The 18,745-nt window shown below is 51.5% G+C and overlaps 1 protein-coding gene across 1 annotated transcript in view; it reads right to left on the minus strand.

Annotated features, from left to right (window-relative positions):
- SKIC3 (SKI3 subunit of superkiller complex) overlaps positions 1 to 18,745 on the minus strand; it is a 1,256,060-nt gene that overhangs the window by 85,455 nt on the left and 1,151,860 nt on the right. Inside the window, exon 37 of the mRNA XM_086960925.1 lies at positions 14,373 to 14,531. Coding sequence (XP_086817051.1) covers positions 14,373 to 14,531 — 159 coding nt within the window. The remainder of the gene's footprint in view (positions 1 to 14,372; positions 14,532 to 18,745) is intronic.

An 18,745-nucleotide genomic window follows, 5' to 3' on the forward strand; every position in this document is an offset into this window, starting at 1 on the left:
TCCTCTACCTTTGGGCTCAACTTCCTCCAATCACCATTCATCATGTGTGCCTTTCTTTCTTTAGCTGAGATGCACTGAGCTCTCAGGGTCAGCCTCTGGCTACCTAAAGCTGGAGGCTGAGTCCCTCTGTTTGGCTTACTGGAGGGACAGGTCAGGTCTGGGGTTTTTAGGCCCCATGTTTGGCTGTGCCCAACAGTGTCCAGCTGTGGGAGTTCCCTAACTACTTTTAAGGGGGATCCCTCAGGAGTCTGTTCTCTTTTCACTTGGCTAGGTTTACCAGCTTCAGTGATCCTAATCTGCTGATTAAGGGGTTTTTTTGGACAGGGGGCCCTTTTGGGTCCACCACTGGCCTCCCTGATCTCTTCAGCCCTGGGCTGACTGAGGCAGGGTAGAGAGGTGCAGGTTACCTGCTCCAGACTGGGTCCCACCTGGGAAGGGCCCACTGCCATCAGGGGCTCTGCCAGGCTAGGCCTGACTACCTCTGGGGCAGTTCCTTCAACAGGGGTAGAGTCAGTTCCCTGAGGAGGCTGGCTCTCACCTAGTGTCTGGGAGGGGGAAGACTCTTCTTCCTCCTCAATGCTCTCTGTTTGAGTGGAGTGATCCATTGTTTCAGGCTTCACAACCTCACTATCTGTTTGAGTAGAGGCTGAGACCATTTCAACCTTGCCAACCTTTTCAGGAGGGCACTCAGTTTGTGTTTGGGCTGTGACTGTCACAGCCCTCCTATCCTGCTCTGGAAAGTCTGTCTGAGCCTGGGCAGTGGCTACCACTGCCCTTCCAACCTTTTCAGGGAGGAATGGTGCTTGGACTGGGGCTGTAGCCATTACTGCCCCACTAACCTGTCTGGATAGGCCTATCATTCTGGAGTGAGTTTCTTGCTCCACCTCAGCCCATGCTGAGAGTTCCAGGTCATTCCCCAGTAAGCAATCTACAGGTAGGTTATCTGTCACTGCCACTCTCATGGGCCCTGTGACATTACCCCAACTGAGCTTGACTACTGCCATGGGATGCCTTCTCTTCACTCCATGAATGTCTGTCACCTGATAAGTAAAACCAGGGGTCAGTTGAGCAGAGGGGACCAGATGGTCACTCACCATGGTGAGGCTGGCCCCTGTGTCTCTGAATGCCTCGACTTTCTGACCATTCACTAAAACTTCTTGTCTATACTTTCCCAAAATGTGGGGTCCAGTAGTGAAGTTGGCAAACCCCATGCCAGTCTCACAGACAAGAGTGTGGTCAGGGAACCTGGCTAGGCCATAGTCCTCCTGTTGGCCCAAAGTAATGCCCACCACATTCTTGGGGGCACTCCCACCACCTGGGGGATTACCACTAGTGGTAACAGGAGGTTTAGGAGTATTACCTGGGGGTATATTTCCCTTATTACCATTTTTAGGGCAACTGGCATCACTTTTGTAATGACCCACCTGTTTACAGGTATGGCAATAAGGTTTCTTCTGTTCTGAAGGAGTGTTCTGGGACCCACCACCCTTGTTGGAGTTTTGGGGCCCTTGGGAAGTCTTCTCTGTGGATTTATCCCCACCCTTCTCCTGAGGCTTGGTTGATTCCTTTTTCTGGTCACCACCCTGGTTTTTAGGCCTAACCCTGGTTCTGACCCATTTGTCTGCCCTCTTACCCAATTCCTGTGGAGAGGTCAACTCAGAGTCTACCAGGTGCTGATGTAATAGCTGGTTCTGACAATTATTTAAGATTTGCTCCCTCATAATTAGATTATACAATCCTTTAAAATCAGTAACCTTACTACCCAGTAGCCAGCCTTCAAAAGCCTTAGTGGCACAATCAACAAAGTCAGTCCAATCTTGAGACTGAGTTTTCTGGGTGTCTCTGAACAGCATCCTGTATTGTTCAGTGGTTAAACCAAACCCATCAACCAGTGTATTCTTCAAGATTTTGTAATTGTTAGCATCCTCCACCCTTGTGGTGAGGAGCTTATCTCTACCTTTACCATCAAAGGAGAGCCACAAGATAGCTGCCCACTGACTTTGGGGAACACCCTGCACAGTGCAGGCCCTCTCCAGAGCAGTAATCCATTTGTGGATGTCATCCCCTTCTTTAAAGGGGGGCACTATCTTATTCAGGTGCTTTTTATCAAAACTCCTTTCCCTATTGCTAGGATTATTGCTGCCACCAGTGGGCTGTAGCCCACATAATTCTTGCTCTCTAGCAAGGGCAAGTCTCTCTTTGGCCAGGGCAAGTTCTTCCCTTTCAATCCTCAGTTTGACTGCCCTTTCTTCAGCTTCATACACTCTCCTCTTAGGGGAAGACATTCCTCTGTGAGAAGAGTTGAGAGAGCCATTGGTTCGAAAGGATCTGTTAGAGCCTCTTGATAGAGACCTAACTCGTCCATTCCCAATGTTAAGCTGACCTGAGAGTGGGCCCAGGGGTCCCCCAGTACCAATCTCATGTCTGCTTAAGTTGGACCTGGTTAGTCTTCTGACTTCTACCTGTCCCTTATCTGCCTCATCCCCTGACAACTGGTCATCATCCTCATCCTCCTCCTCAGCACCATCTGCTTCCTGGAGGGGATGTTCCTGGCTATCAAAGGGTCCCTGTAAGGGGGGTATATTGCCTTCTGAAGTAGAAGGGTCTGGGTTACCAGCCCTCCTTGCATCATAAGTCTCTAAGAGACCAATCAGAAAAGCAGTTGTGGGGTTAGACCCCTGCTTAATCTTCCTAGAGGTACATACTTGTCGTAACTCATGGAAGCTAAGCACAGTATATCTTGAAGGGATGACCTGTGGAGGGTCAACTGACACAAGGGGAGACTCAGTGTTTCCTCCTTTGTCCGACATACTGTTTCTAGTGTGGTGTAAGTGATGCACCTACCTACACTATGTGTTACCTACTGATCCCTTGCTAGAGTTGCAGCCAAGGTGTGCTAAGCCTTGAGGAGCTACAACAGCTGGTTCAGTAGAACTCAGAGTATTCTAAGCTTTAGTTATATGTACCTAACAGTACTTTATGTGATCTTTCAACAAGATATTCTTAGGATACGTGTGGTAAAACAACAGCAAGTTCAAATCCCAACCGCTGCTCACCAATGTGAGAAGTTGGCCCGATATGCAACGTTCGCTATTCTAGCGACCGCTATGTATCGTTCCAACGTCCCTTATGGTGTTTGGTTGTAAGTCAACCTATAGACCAGCTATCCTAGTAGCGTGGATACGAGCAGTCTAAGGCTAAAGACTCAAGAGGGCGCGTTAAGCCAGCTGTTTACCACACATGTACCCCTTGAACACCCAGTGAAAGGACACCACACAAGTGTTATGAAAATAAACAGGATATTTATTAAGAATCACAACAGCCCTGTACTCTTTATGAGGACAGGGTACTAAGCACAAACCAAATCTCTTTAGCAAATACTTCAAGTGCACAGTTTAAAACAAGTGTCCGAGGACACGGAAAGGTTAAGGTCTCGGGCGGACCCGATAAGGCAAGTCGGAAGCGAGGGACTCGGGACCCTAGAGTAAGGGGGCTATGCAGGCACCGAAATGCCGAGTTACCTAGCCACGAGGGCTGCGGCTGCACAAGTCTCACAGGCGTCGGGGTCTTCGCTGACGAGCCAGGAGCCGGAAGAAAGGAGTTGCTGGCCGGCGACCAGTGCTGAATAGTTCGTAGAGATCCAAGCCTGGATCGGAGATTGATGAAACCTGAAAGCAGAGGGGACCAAGTTCGTACTACTAGCCAGTAGTCAGAGGGTACCAGGAAGGCACCGGTTGGCCGTCACCTCGACCAGGTGAGTGGGCGACGCTAGGCTCTGCAGTCTCACGGACCAGGAGGCGTTGTCGGCGACCACGGTGGAGGTGCGAGCTGTCCCACGGAGGATGATGCTGTCGGCGTCGCTGGGCCCAGGATGGGGCAACAAGCCTTGGCAGATCTCAGGGCCACGTGGTGGGCCTAAGATGGCGTCTTGAGTGGACCAGGAGGGTCCGGGGTGCTTCTCGCAAAGATGGAAGCAAGGGCCAGTCTGGAGCAACCAGACCAGCAGTGATGATTCTTGGATGTCGTCACAGAAGGGCACAAGCCAGCGGCGAGTGACCAGACAACGTGCTGAGCAGCGAGCAGAAGGGCCCCACGCAGATCGTGGAGATGCTGGGAGACTGCACTTCGGTGCTAGAGCGACTCAGGGTCGGGGCTTCTCGGACCCCAGAGCACTCACCAGAGAGTTACCTCGATGGTCGTGCTGGTTTTTAAGAGCGTGCAGGTTCTGATGATGGCCGGTCCCTCGAGGTCTCGTCGCACCCACAGATCACAGCTGAGCTGATGACGTGGGTAGAGGTCAGAGGTGCCAGGGAAGCCGGTTCTCGTCGAGCTGGGCCGTCGGATCCTTGAGGAAGGACTTGCAGCAAACCGCAGAGTTCTTAGATGGTGCCCGCTGATGCAGGGTGACTACTCCTTAGTCACAAGGGAGAAATCTTGAGAAGAGTCTTGAGTGTCCTTTCGTAGAAAGTAGTTCTTGATTCAAAGATGATCTAATTTGGAAGGGTCCCCGCTCCGGCCTTTATCCTAAAGAAAGGGGTGGGTACATGACTAGGTCCTGCCCTAAGGGTGGGACCAGGAAGGGGGGTAGTTACACCCCTCTCCCCTGCCGGACTTTCCCCAGGCCAGGGCTGGCGCCCCTGGAACTGGTTCTGACCGGCAGATGCGTAGTGAGCACCGGGGTGCCACTCCGCAGTCACCTTCTCGCAAAAGCCCTACCTACCCAGAATACACAAACCCTGTCTGGGACGGTGCGAACACCGCCCTCGACAGGAAACCCTTTGTCCAAGCGCCCCTCACTGGAAGGACTCCCAGCAGCAGGAGGTCAGACTCGTGTCTGTGGTGGCAGCATCCATTTTGTGGAGCTGAGGCTTTAGTTAACTTTAACCGGGGTTCACAGTTACGTACATGTCGTGTCCCTCTAGAAGGGCGGAATGCTAACCTCATCGCCAGGGTTGGTGAGAGGGCAGCATCCCGATTCGTATGACACCTTACTCGACATGCCTTGATAACGCGACACCGAAGTTACCGATGGGGTACGCGTTATCATGGAACAGCCATTGGGTCTTGGTTCCGCAAGCTGCAACCGGGCTCGGCTCGGGCCAGAGCCTAGTTCACACGAGCCCATGCACTCTGCCTTCAGGATTGTCAAGGCCTGCCATAGGAGTGACTGATAGGAACTCGAGTGTCCATTGTATGGTTAGATATAGGGCTACTGTATCTAAAGCAAAGTGTGATTACACGACTTCGCCCCAGCTGTCATGCAGCCAGTTGTGTCAAATTTAGGCGGCCAGCCAGGGGTGGCATAATACATGCTGCAGCTCCTGGCGGCCCTGGGTACGCCTATGCCCTGAGTTACAGGGTCTGATAAGGTGGCCCAGTACCAATTGGAAATGTACCTAGGGTACATGGAATCCATTTTAAAGAGAGAGCAGTAGGCCTGGGGTCCTGATTGGCAGGATCCCAGGTCGACTATGTCCAAAACCAGCTAAAACACAGGGCAAAAAGTTGGGGGCAACCATAGTCAGGATGTACCTTCCTACACAACCCCCCCCCCAAACGAAAGGAGATAAGGCTATCCTTGTCCAGGTAAGCCTCTATTACCTAAGTGGCCATATAAGGAAGGACCAGCTCTGGCTTGGTTTCCCCCTGTGTCATGGTCCACTAGGCAACCCCTCACCCTAAGGGTATCTGAGGGTCTCCACCATAGGGAATCTCTGTCTCTGGTGTGTCTTGGGAAAGTAAAAGGCTGATGCTGGGATGGAGTACTGAAGTGAGGCTCCTCTACCTTTGGGCTCAACTTCCTCCAATCACCATTCATCATGTGTGCCTTTCTTTCTTTAGCTGAGATGCACTGAGCTCTCAGGGTCAGCCTCTGGCTACCTAAAGCTGGAGGCTGAGTCCCTCTGTTTGGCTTACTGGAGGGACAGGTCAGGTCTGGGGTTTTTAGGCCCCATGTTTGGCTGTGCCCAACAGTGTCCAGCTGTGGGAGTTCCCTAACTACTTTTAAGGGGGATCCCTCAGGAGTCTGTTCTCTTTTCACTTGGCTAGGTTTACCAGCTTCAGTGATCCTAATCTGCTGATTAAGGGTTTTTTTTGGACAGGGGGCCCTTTTGGGTCCACCACTGGCCTCCCTGATCTCTTCAGCCCTGGGCTGACTGAGGCAGGGTAGAGAGGTGCAGGTTACCTGCTCCAGACTGGGTCCCACCTGGGAAGGGCCCACTGCCATCAGGGGCTCTGCCAGGCTAGGCCTGACTACCTCTGGGGCAGTTCCTTCAACAGGGGTAGAGTCAGTTCCCTGAGGAGGCTGGCTCTCACCTAGTGTCTGGGAGGGGGAAGACTCTTCTTCCTCCTCAATGCTCTCTGTTTGAGTGGAGTGATCCATTGTTTCAGGCTTCACAACCTCACTATCTGTTTGAGTAGAGGCTGAGACCATTTCAACCTTGCCAACCTTTTCAGGAGGGCACTCAGTTTGTGTTTGGGCTGTGACTGTCACAGCCCTCCTATCCTGCTCTGGAAAGTCTGTCTGAGCCTGGGCAGTGGCTACCACTGCCCTTCCAACCTTTTCAGGGAGGAATGGTGCTTGGACTGGGGCTGTAGCCATTACTGCCCCACTAACCTGTCTGGATAGGCCTATCATTCTGGAGTGAGTTTCTTGCTCCACCTCAGCCCATGCTGAGAGTTCCAGGTCATTCCCCAGTAAGCAATCTACAGGTAGGTTATCTGTCACTGCCACTCTCATGGGCCCTGTGACATTACCCCAACTGAGCTTGACTACTGCCATGGGATGCCTTCTCTTCACTCCATGAATGTCTGTCACCTGATAAGTAAAACCAGGGGTCAGTTGAGCAGAGGGGACCAGATGGTCACTCACCATGGTGAGGCTGGCCCCTGTGTCTCTGAATGCCTCGACTTTCTGACCATTCACTAAAACTTCTTGTCTATACTTTCCCAAAATGTGGGGTCCAGTAGTGAAGTTGGCAAACCCCATGCCAGTCTCACAGACAAGAGTGTGGTCAGGGAACCTGGCTAGGCCATAGTCCTCCTGTTGGCCCAAAGTAATGCCCACCACATTCTTGGGGGCACTCCCACCACCTGGGGGATTACCACTAGTGGTAACAGGAGGTTTAGGAGTATTACCTGGGGGTATATTTCCCTTATTACCATTTTTAGGGCAACTGGCATCACTTTTGTAATGACCCACCTGTTTACAGGTATGGCAATAAGGTTTCTTCTGTTCTGAAGGAGTGTTCTGGGACCCACCACCCTTGTTGGAGTTTTGGGGCCCTTGGGAAGTCTTCTCTGTGGATTTATCCCCACCCTTCTCCTGAGGCTTGGTTGATTCCTTTTTCTGGTCACCACCCTGGTTTTTAGGCCTAACCCTGGTTCTGACCCATTTGTCTGCCCTCTTACCCAATTCCTGTGGAGAGGTCAACTCAGAGTCTACCAGGTGCTGATGTAATAGCTGGTTCTGACAATTATTTAAGATTTGCTCCCTCATAATTAGATTATACAATCCTTTAAAATCAGTAACCTTACTACCCAGTAGCCAGCCTTCAAAAGCCTTAGTGGCACAATCAACAAAGTCAGTCCAATCTTGAGACTGAGTTTTCTGGGTGTCTCTGAACAGCATCCTGTATTGTTCAGTGGTTAAACCAAACCCATCAACCAGTGTATTCTTCAAGATTTTGTAATTGTTAGCATCCTCCACCCTTGTGGTGAGGAGCTTATCTCTACCTTTACCATCAAAGGAGAGCCACAAGATAGCTGCCCACTGACTTTGGGGAACACCCTGCACAGTGCAGGCCCTCTCCAGAGCAGTAATCCATTTGTGGATGTCATCCCCTTCTTTAAAGGGGGGCACTATCTTATTCAGGTGCTTTTTATCAAAACTCCTTTCCCTATTGCTAGGATTATTGCTGCCACCAGTGGGCTGTAGCCCACATAATTCTTGCTCTCTAGCAAGGGCAAGTCTCTCTTTGGCCAGGGCAAGTTCTTCCCTTTCAATCCTCAGTTTGACTGCCCTTTCTTCAGCTTCATACACTCTCCTCTTAGGGGAAGACATTCCTCTGTGAGAAGAGTTGAGAGAGCCATTGGTTCGAAAGGATCTGTTAGAGCCTCTTGATAGAGACCTAACTCGTCCATTCCCAATGTTAAGCTGACCTGAGAGTGGGCCCAGGGGTCCCCCAGTACCAATCTCATGTCTGCTTAAGTTGGACCTGGTTAGTCTTCTGACTTCTACCTGTCCCTTATCTGCCTCATCCCCTGACAACTGGTCATCATCCTCATCCTCCTCCTCAGCACCATCTGCTTCCTGGAGGGGATGTTCCTGGCTATCAAAGGGTCCCTGTAAGGGGGGTATATTGCCTTCTGAAGTAGAAGGGTCTGGGTTACCAGCCCTCCTTGCATCATAAGTCTCTAAGAGACCAATCAGAAAAGCAGTTGTGGGGTTAGACCCCTGCTTAATCTTCCTAGAGGTACATACTTGTCGTAACTCATGGAAGCTAAGCACAGTATATCTTGAAGGGATGACCTGTGGAGGGTCAACTGACACAAGGGGAGACTCAGTGTTTCCTCCTTTGTCCGACATACTGTTTCTAGTGTGGTGTAAGTGATGCACCTACCTACACTATGTGTTACCTACTGATCCCTTGCTAGAGTTGCAGCCAAGGTGTGCTAAGCCTTGAGGAGCTACAACAGCTGGTTCAGTAGAACTCAGAGTATTCTAAGCTTTAGTTATATGTACCTAACAGTACTTTATGTGATCTTTCAACAAGATATTCTTAGGATACGTGTGGTAAAACAACAGCAAGCTCAAATCCCAACCGCTGCTCACCAATGTGAGAAGTTGGCCCGATATGCAACGTTCGCTATTCTAGCGACCGCTATGTATCGTTCCAACGTCCCTTATGGTGTTTGGTTGTAAGTCAACCTATAGACCAGCTATCCTAGTAGCGTGGATACGAGCAGTCTAAGGCTAAAGACTCAAGAGGGCGCGTTAAGCCAGCTGTTTACCACACATGTACCCCTTGAACACCCAGTGAAAGGACACCACACAAGTGTTATGAAAATAAACAGGATATTTATTAAGAATCACAACAGCCCTGTACTCTTTATGAGGACAGGGTACTAAGCACAAACCAAATCTCTTTAGCAAATACTTCAAGTGCACAGTTTAAAACAAGTGTCCGAGGACACGGAAAGGTTAAGGTCTCGGGCGGACCCGATAAGGCAAGTCGGAAGCGAGGGACTCGGGACCCTAGAGTAAGGGGGCTATGCAGGCACCGAAATGCCGAGTTACCTAGCCACGAGGGCTGCGGCTGCACAAGTCTTACAGGCGTCGGGGTCTTCGCTGACGAGCCAGGAGCCGGAAGAAAGGAGTTGCTGGCCGGCGACCAGTGCTGAATAGTTCGTAGAGATCCAAGCCTGGATCGGAGATTGATGAAACCTGAAAGCAGAGGGGACCAAGTTCGTACTACTAGCCAGTAGTCAGAGGGTACCAGGAAGGCACCGGTTGGCCGTCACCTCGACCAGGTGAGTGGGCGACGCTAGGCTCTGCAGTCTCACGGACCAGGAGGCGTTGTCGGCGACCACGGTGGAGGTGCGAGCTGTCCCACGGAGGATGATGCTGTCGGCGTCGCTGGGCCCAGGATGGGGCAACAAGCCTTGGCAGATCTCAGGGCCACGTGGTGGGCCTAAGATGGCGTCTTGAGTGGACCAGGAGGGTCCGGGGTGCTTCTCGCAAAGATGGAAGCAAGGGCCAGTCTGGAGCAACCAGACCAGCAGTGATGATTCTTGGATGTCGTCACAGAAGGGCACAAGCCAGCGGCGAGTGACCAGACAACGTGCTGAGCAGCGAGCAGAAGGGCCCCACGCAGATCGTGGAGATGCTGGGAGACTGCACTTCGGTGCTAGAGCGACTCAGGGTCGGGGCTTCTCGGACCCCAGAGCACTCACCAGAGAGTTACCTCGATGGTCGTGCTGGTTTTTAAGAGCGTGCAGGTTCTGATGATGGCCGGTCCCTCGAGGTCTCGTCGCACCCACAGATCACAGCTGAGCTGATGACGTGGGTAGAGGTCAGAGGTGCCAGGGAAGCCGGTTCTCGTCGAGCTGGGCCGTCGGATCCTTGAGGAAGGACTTGCAGCAAACCGCAGAGTTCTTAGATCGTGCCCGCTGATGCAGGGTGACTACTCCTTAGTCACAAGGGAGAAATCTTGAGAAGAGTCTTGAGTGTCCTTTCGTAGAAAGTAGTTCTTGATTCAAAGATGATCTAATTTGGAAGGGTCCCCGCTCCGGCCTTTATCCTAAAGAAAGGGGTGGGTACATGACTAGGTCCTGCCCTAAGGGTGGGACCAGGAAGGGGGGTAGTTACACCCCTCTCCCCTGCCGGACTTTCCCCAGGCCAGGGCTGGCGCCCCTGGAACTGGTTCTGACCGGCAGATGCGTAGTGAGCACCGGGGTGCCACTCCGCAGTCACCTTCTCGCAAAAGCCCTACCTACCCAGAATACACAAACCCTGTCTGGGACGGTGCGAACACCGCCCTCGACAGGAAACCCTTTGTCCAAGCGCCCCTCACTGGAAGGACTCCCAGCAGCAGGAGGTCAGACTCGTGTCTGTGGTGGCAGCATCCATTTTGTGGAGCTGAGGCTTTAGTTAACTTTAACCGGGGTTCACAGTTACGTACATGTCGTGTCCCTCTAGAAGGGCGGAATGCTAACCTCATCGCCAGGGTTGGTGAGAGGGCAGCATCCCGATTCGTATGACACCTTACTCGACATGCCTTGATAACGCGACACCGAAGTTACCGATGGGGTACGCGTTATCATGGAACAGCCATTGGGTCTTGGTTCCGCAAGCTGCAACCGGGCTCGGCTCGGGCCAGAGCCTAGTTCACACGAGCCCATGCACTCTGCCTTCAGGATTGTCAAGGCCTGCCATAGGAGTGACTGATAGGAACTCGAGTGTCCATTGTATGGTTAGATATAGGGCTACTATATCTAAAGCAAAGTGTGATTACACGACTTCGCCCCAGCTGTCATGCAGCCAGTTGTGTCAAATTTAGGCGGCCAGCCAGGGGTGGCATAATACATGCTGCAGCTCCTGGCGGCCCTGGGTACGCCTATGCCCTGAGTTACAGGGTCTGATAAGGTGGCCCAGTACCAATTGGAAATGTACCTAGGGTACATGGAATCCATTTTAAAGAGAGAGCAGTAGGCCTGGGGTCCTGATTGGCAGGATCCCAGGTCGACTATGTCCAAAACCAGCTAAAACACAGGGCAAAAAGTTGGGGGCAACCATAGTCAGGATGTACCTTCCTACACATACCAGATTGGTTACTAATTACCTTGTGAGCTCCTAGTATATGATACCTTAGGTACCAAGGGCATAGGTACCCCAGGGGCCTACCAGAGGCTGAAGCATGTATTATGCCACCCCTGGGAAGCCTTCCAAAATGTCACCACAGGTCTGCACTTGCAGTCTGGGTAAGGTGGTGTAATCACCCCTTACTTAGATAAGGTATACCTAGATCTACATATATTAACCTATAAGTCACTCCTATGGCAGGCCTTGACAATCCTGAAGGCAGAGTGCTTGGTTTGTATGAGAGGGTGCCCTAGCATGAGCTGAGCCCCTCTGCAGCTTTTGGAAATCCTTCCTTATATTTGTTCTATGATATAGCCATACCATATATTCTATACGTTATAATCCTCGCGGTTAATGCTAACGTTTGGCTTTATCAAAACATGTTGTGTTTGGTGTCAAACACTTTGGAATCCTACCCCCCCACCAGTTCTGGCTGCAGGGGTAGAATTCCACCCCTCTAGGGGGAGAAGATATGTACAAACTGGTACACCCGGTAGAAGTTAAACAGAGCCCCAGCATCACAAATTGGATGCTGCTGCCACAGATACAAGTCTGACCTCATGCTGTTGGACGAAACTGGTGAGGCCTGGACAATAGGTTTCCTGCCCAGGGAGGTACTAGCACCTCCCCAGCCATGCTTTAGTGTATTTCCCAGTTCAAACCGGTTGCTGGGGCACTCAGCCCCAGCTCTGGCGCAAAACTGGACAGTCCCTCATGTATAGCGCTCTGATTCCATCGGGTCTAGCCAGCGCTTTTTAATAACTCATTAATTAAATGTATTCCCATTTACTACTCTTTCTCCCTTTGTCTATCTCCCAAGCTCCTATCCACTCTACCCAGAATCTCTCACTTTGCCTGCTACTCTGCCTAGCCCCCCTGCCCATTGTGCCCTTTGACTAAGCACTCCTTCTCCCCTTGTTGGGGAAAGAGACAATATTTACACTCTGGGGTCTCAGCGTACCCGCTGAGAGAGTCCACTGCGCCAAGGGAGCCGTTCACAGCTGAGGTATGGTATGGCACAAAGCACTCCCTCTCCCCTTAGGGGAAGGATCCAGTTTGCAGGCCTTGGAATCTCAGAGACCCCTCTGAAAGAGTCCACTGCATAAAGGGAGCCTCTCGCAACAGAGATAGGGAAGTGATACCACTTCCCCAGGAATCACAGCTCACTGGAGTTTGGACTTTGCTTTGACTCGTCTACCGGTTTGTGTCCCCGTTGCCCTTACCCTCCTCTTTCCATGCCATGTCCTTCACCCTCCCCTCCTTTTTCCCGCCTTCATTACCTGTCTACTTCCCCAGCTCCTTCCCTCCCTCCCCTGAATCTTTCCCCTTGCCTGCTTTTCCCCTTACGTATTTGTGCTTATTGTTTATCTTGACCTTACAAGTAACTATGTTGCCATGCTCTAAGAACTGTGTAACCTTTGTAACGATGTAACCTGTAACTATGATCTGATGCTCATGTAAAGCGCTCCGATACCTCCAGGTCTAGCCAACGCTATATAAAACCTTTAAAATAAAATAAATAAATAAATAAGGGGAAGGGGTGTAACCACCCCCTCCCCCAGGTCCTCCCATAGGTGGGACCCTAGAGTTAGCCCAACCCCTAAACTTAGTATAAGTATAGGAACCCAGTCCCTAGGACTTTAGATTACCCTGGACGAAACTCTGAAGAAGAAATCTTGGACCTTCGACATTTCATTTCAACTGAAAGACTGAAGAATCTCCCTTGGGGTCAAGTAGTGACCTTGTTCAAACAGGCACCAAAGAAGTATCTTGCAGGTCTGCATTTTCGAGGCTCTCGCCGGTTCCAGAAGAATCTGCGACACAGGACACGGACTTCCAGACATCTACAAGGCTGACACGAGTCCCCAGCAGAGCTGGGACCTGTAGCTATCACGAGAGACGTGGGACCGGAATTTCACATCCCCGTCCTGCCGGCCCACCGGCGTTGCCTGCGGTTCATGGTAGGCCAGGAGCATTATCAGTTTGCCGTGCTCCCCTTCAGCCTTACCAGCGCCCATCGGGTGTTCACGAAAGTGAGTGCGGTGGTCGCAGCTCATCTGCGCAGGTCAGGGGGGTCAGTGATCCCCAACCACAATGACTGGCTGTTGAAGGCAGGCTCGCCCCAGGCAGTCGTCTCCCACCTCCAGACTACGGCCAACCTCCTGCATTTGCTGGGGTTCTCAAGCAACTTCTTACGCCTCTCCCGTAATGCCTTCGGGGCAATGGCACGGCAGTCCCGACAATCCCGGGAGTCGTGGTCGTTCTCCAGGCAGTAGAGGCAGACATCATGGGGGTCCGCCACCATAATATATTATGGTGGCACGACCCACAAGACTTATAAGCCGGGCATCCCTACGTGCACCAGGAGACAAGAGTAGGAGACAAAAAGTCTAGAAAAAGTGGTCAAAAAATGAGAGGTACGTGCTCAATCCGTATTTGCGCTTTCAGCGCGGAAAAAGAAAGAACTGATGTCAGCGTGCATGGGTGGCGCCTAAGTAGCCTCTGTGACATCATCCCGGCTCTTACAACAAACTTTCCGGATCCGGTCTGAGGCCTGGGGAATATTCTAAGGTAAGGAATCTATCACTAACGTGTCTATTTCAGATTAGAAATGCGCAGTGAAACATCTGGTGCAGAAATGATAACATTCTGAAAGTGATGATTTAAAGCCAGGCAATGATGCAGAAGATTGCCTCACAAACCTCAAGGAGAGATTATTACATTTTGTGGTCAACTACAGGGTACCAATATTTAGTGGTCAACGTGAAAGAAGTGAGTTAACTCCTTGGATACAACATCATATGCAAGGATTTACCTTAAGCAACCAATGCCACAGGAGACAATTCCAGTGTTCTCGTACTAGAGGACACATTTGATACCTGCACTGAACGCCACCATGGGCAGAGCTATCGAACAATGCTCATTTATTGGTATTTCAGTAAAAATAGATAATTACATTGCATGGCCATAGTCATAACAAGCACACAGAAATATAAAATGTCACCCTTACATGCCAAGCTGTTATGTTATTGAAATTTGATACAACTGTTTTTTTCAGCTCTTCCAAGATGGTTTCCAGTAATGGTTTGTGTGAGACCAGCAGCTGTTTACTCTGGACTTGCCTCAAAAGCAGGAACACTGCTGCCTGATCATGGCACAATTTCAAAGTCTGAAAATAAATACAGAAAATTGCTTACAACCTCGATTATAAAATATACCCAATTCAACCAATAACCAAACAAAAAAAAGAATACATATTTTTGTAGAAACGTTTCGAAAATGTATAGGTGAAATCATATGTAAACAAATCATTTACCCCGAAAACAGCTATTAGTAGAATACATAAAATGTAGACAATACCTTTTACACGCTAAAAGAAAAATCAATATTATGTGCGTTTTCAAAAGGCCAATTTATCCCATCATAACAGTAGAGATTAAAGGATTGCTAGGAAAAAGAGGGACAGAGGTGTGCACACAGATTCACGGAATTCGAATCCCCTGCATTTAAGCTTTTTTTGTGCGTTATTGTAAGTGTGCTGCAGTATTATCTCATTTACTCGCAATACAGAGAAGCAGGTTGTGTGCCCACAATGCCGCTGTGCAGTCTACAGTGCCCTTTCCACTACAGCAAACTAAATAAATGTATGATAATTCTGAAGTACTCTGTAAAACACAAAACATGCAGTCTTAAATACCAGTGATTCAATATGATAAATAATTACAGCAACTTTGAGCCCACACCTCCTCTATCTCTAAGCTAATAGTACTTCAAACCCTCTTCTTAAGGAAACAAAGCGGAACAGCGTCTAAGCAGTGTCCAGCGCTCGAGCAGAATGTACAAGTTACTTACCTTCCGTAACGATATATCCAGTAGAGACGATTCTAGCTGCAAATTCTTTAATGTAAAATTATCCCCAGGCGTGTGAGACTGGATCTGGAAAATGTTCTTTGCCACAGCATCTCTGTGCGCCGGGGGCGGTACCACGTGATTCCGTCCTGACGTTGTCGTCCGCGGGTGTGACGTCAGCGAGGTCACATAAGCCCCACCCCGCCAACATCAGTTTTCTTTGGAGAATTTTTCCGCGCCACAACGTGGAGCCATCACTAAAAAAAACTGTGAGAATATGGGAACAGTGCGCGAAATAGCAGATAAACAGAAGGAAAGAAGCAAATGGAGGGGAACAGCCCCATTCGGGGAAGCGCCAGGCACTGTGGCACTGAAAGTCATAGAAGGGAAGAGCAGAGCACAGCCACTGCAAAGCAACCCTGCAAGCAATATAAAATTCACCCTTGAGACAGAAAAAACATGGGAAAAACTGTGTAGCAGACGAAAGACGCCTGCAACTACAGTCCATTATCAGTGAAGGACAAGAAGAGTAACAACAATGTACCCCAAGACTACACCATCAAGGAGAGTCGCGTCCCCCGGAAGAAGCGAAGGCGGAGGCCCAGCCAAGAGACCCCAACTCAGAGGACTGCACATGAGTCAGAAACTCCAAGCAAGGAAAAAGGGGAAGTATGAGAAGGCCCCACACTGGAACACCGGGGTGTAGGGATGAAGGAGTACCCATGAACCTACCAATCAAGTACCAGAAAGGAAGGAGTAGATGCAAACACACCGAAAAAGCATCCTGCTAGGGAGGAGCGAAAGAGGGCACTCGCAGAAGACAAAGCACCCAGAGGCAGGCGAATGCGGAAGACCAAGCTAAATTTCCTCGCAGAACAGGGAGGAAGGGCAGGTCGTGAAGGTATCTGAGGCTAGAATAGTCTCTCTCAGATACATCGTTACCAAAGGTAAGTAACTTGTACATCTGATAGGCACTACTGCAGCAGATTCCATTCACGTAGAATAGATACCCTAGCCATACCCACGGGAAAGGAGGGTCTGCGAGAGGACCCGACAAGCCTGGACATAACAGAGGGTCCCACAGGGGATGAGTCTGACGGACAGGGCGAGGAGCCCTGTCCCCCCAGGCAAGGGGAACCCCTACAGTCCGAACACCACCAATGCCCACGGGGATGCGGGAAGAGGAAAGGAAGAAAAGAAGAGGAAGCTGGTTCACACTCCGCAGAGGAAACAGGGGCAAGGCAAGAGGAGGCTGAAACACCCCACGCCCGTAACAGGCAACCAAACCTCCACCAAGGGCAAGGAAGAGGAAGAAGATCAACCTAGAGACGAGGCAGAAAGAAGGCAAGCCCCCCCCCCCCCACCGGGAACACACCCCGCAACGAGGGCAGCTGAGCCTACCACAGCCAGAAGTCAATAGACCAGACAGAACAGCGCTGACAGCAATAAAGCAGGCGGAAGAAGAAAGAGTAGCCAGGGACACCCAGGAAGACCGGGCAGGGTACGCCTCAAAGAGGAAGGAACAGAAATCCATCTCAGCCCCCAGGATAGAGAGCAGGAAGGCGAAGAAAGACCAGGACACACATCACGGAGGGGTCCGCACACACAACACAAAAAGACGTGGAATCAGAGCCATGACGCCAGGCCACAGACAGAAGGTCAGACCAGGCTAACAGTGCAATGACCCCGGAGAAGGATACCTCGGGTCCCACCAAAGGCATTCCAAACCAACCAGAAGGGAATAGCACCTGCAACGTAATTAAACGATAGGGAGAGCAGAGGCCCGAAGGCGACCAAAACTCCCGAGCACAGAACAAGCTATATAACAGCTACCACTACCCCACACAGGGTATGTTAAGTCCCAAGACATGGGAACCCTCTTAGGAAGAAACTTCTGCAGCAGAGGACAATAGAAAGATCTGCGGGAAAACCCCCCACAGAAAGCTTGTCAAGCAGCCTAATCTCAAGGCCAACCTGGTGTAAATAACCCAAAGCAAAAACACACAGTCAAGAAGGGTCAGCCAGCAGCCAACAGAGCCACAGTCCCAACAAAATCTGACTCACAGGCACATGAATCACACAGATCACACAACTGGGGCGAACCGCCCCAACGAAAGAACAGCTCCCAAAAACCAGATCAACTCACAGGTTACTGAGGGGGAGGAGGAGGAGGAGGAGGAGGCCGAAGTCCTGCTAAGAACCTCCAGATGGCCGAGTCTGCCGGGGCGTGGAACAAAAGAGTGCCATCAAAGGGAAGATCCACCAGCCGTTCCCGAACATTTTCCGGGAACACAATGTCCCGAAGCCAAGTATGTCGGTAAAGGGCAACCGAAGTAGCCATGGCACGGCCCAAGCACCTCCGAGATGTCCGGAGCAAAGAATAAACGCCGCCAGCTCCCGGCCATCTAAAGCATGGTGACGCAAATCAACACCAGCACCCTCCTGAGAAGCTGCAGATCCAAGGGACGCCACCGAGTCCCACAAGCAAGAGGTGGCCCTAGCCAACACACAAAGTGTTAAGGGCCCGCAGAGCAGCACTAGTCGAAGCAAACATATTGCGCCCCCAAGAGTCCAGTCAGCGGGCCTCCCGTGATGGTGGAGACAACAGCAACGGCAGGGAGGGAAAGGCAGTCCGCAAAAGGGGGCCACTGGCAGAGGGGTGGAGGGAAAGACACACCGGGTCACGTGATGCTGGAAGGTGCAGAAGGTGTTGGGGCACCGGGTCCCCCGTGGAGGGACGGCCCCAATCCCCAAAAGAGAAGAATGGAGTGAACCTTCAATGGGAAGCAGCAGCTCCCTACCACCAGAGCCTTGAGGAAGAACCTCCAGAAGATGATCCGCGGGGAAATGGGCAGCTGGATCACCCATGCGCAAAATTCCCACAGCTGTGGAAACAGCGCGAGCGAAGGCCGCACCCGCCTCCAAAGGGCCCCGCGGTGGGGAAAGCAGCTCCTCTGTGGGCGATGGCTGCAAGCTAAGGTGGCCATCCCCTAAGTCAATCGGAGCGGGGAAGGGCCAGGTCCGGAAAGGAGAAAGAGGCGCCGAGGAGTGGGGGACCTGCGGCTCCTCGGGCGAAAACCGGGGCCGCCGCAACGGCGATGAGCCGTCCTTTGATGACGTCGGGGAAAAATCCACAACGTGTGGCCCGTCTACGGCGAGTACAACTCCAGCAGGCACCTAACCTCCAGGGAAGAGGGGCATCCGAAGACGAGTCCACGACCTGGCGCCTGTCCGGTGCCGTAGAGTCCGAAACCTGGAGCAGGGCGTAAGCGTCGTCCAGTGCCAAAGGAGACGCCGGACAGGCCTCCGCCACATCAGACGGTGCAGGAGACCAGGGCTGGGCCGGAGCCGTGGTGGCTAAGGGACGGCGCCGGAACAGCGCCGCCTCGACCTCCGACGAGTTAGCCGCCTGCGAGGAGGAACGAGAGGGGCCCAGGGACGAGGGTCCCCCGCCAGCTTTGACCCATGATAGGACGAGGGGGTCCACCGACCCCAGAGGCGCTGCACGGGGTCAGCAGCTGCTGACGCTGTAAC

This window comes from Lissotriton vulgaris, chromosome 3_1 (genome assembly GCF_964263255.1).
Source record: "Lissotriton vulgaris chromosome 3_1, aLisVul1.2, whole genome shotgun sequence".
Taxonomy (NCBI): domain Eukaryota; kingdom Metazoa; phylum Chordata; class Amphibia; order Caudata; family Salamandridae; genus Lissotriton; species Lissotriton vulgaris.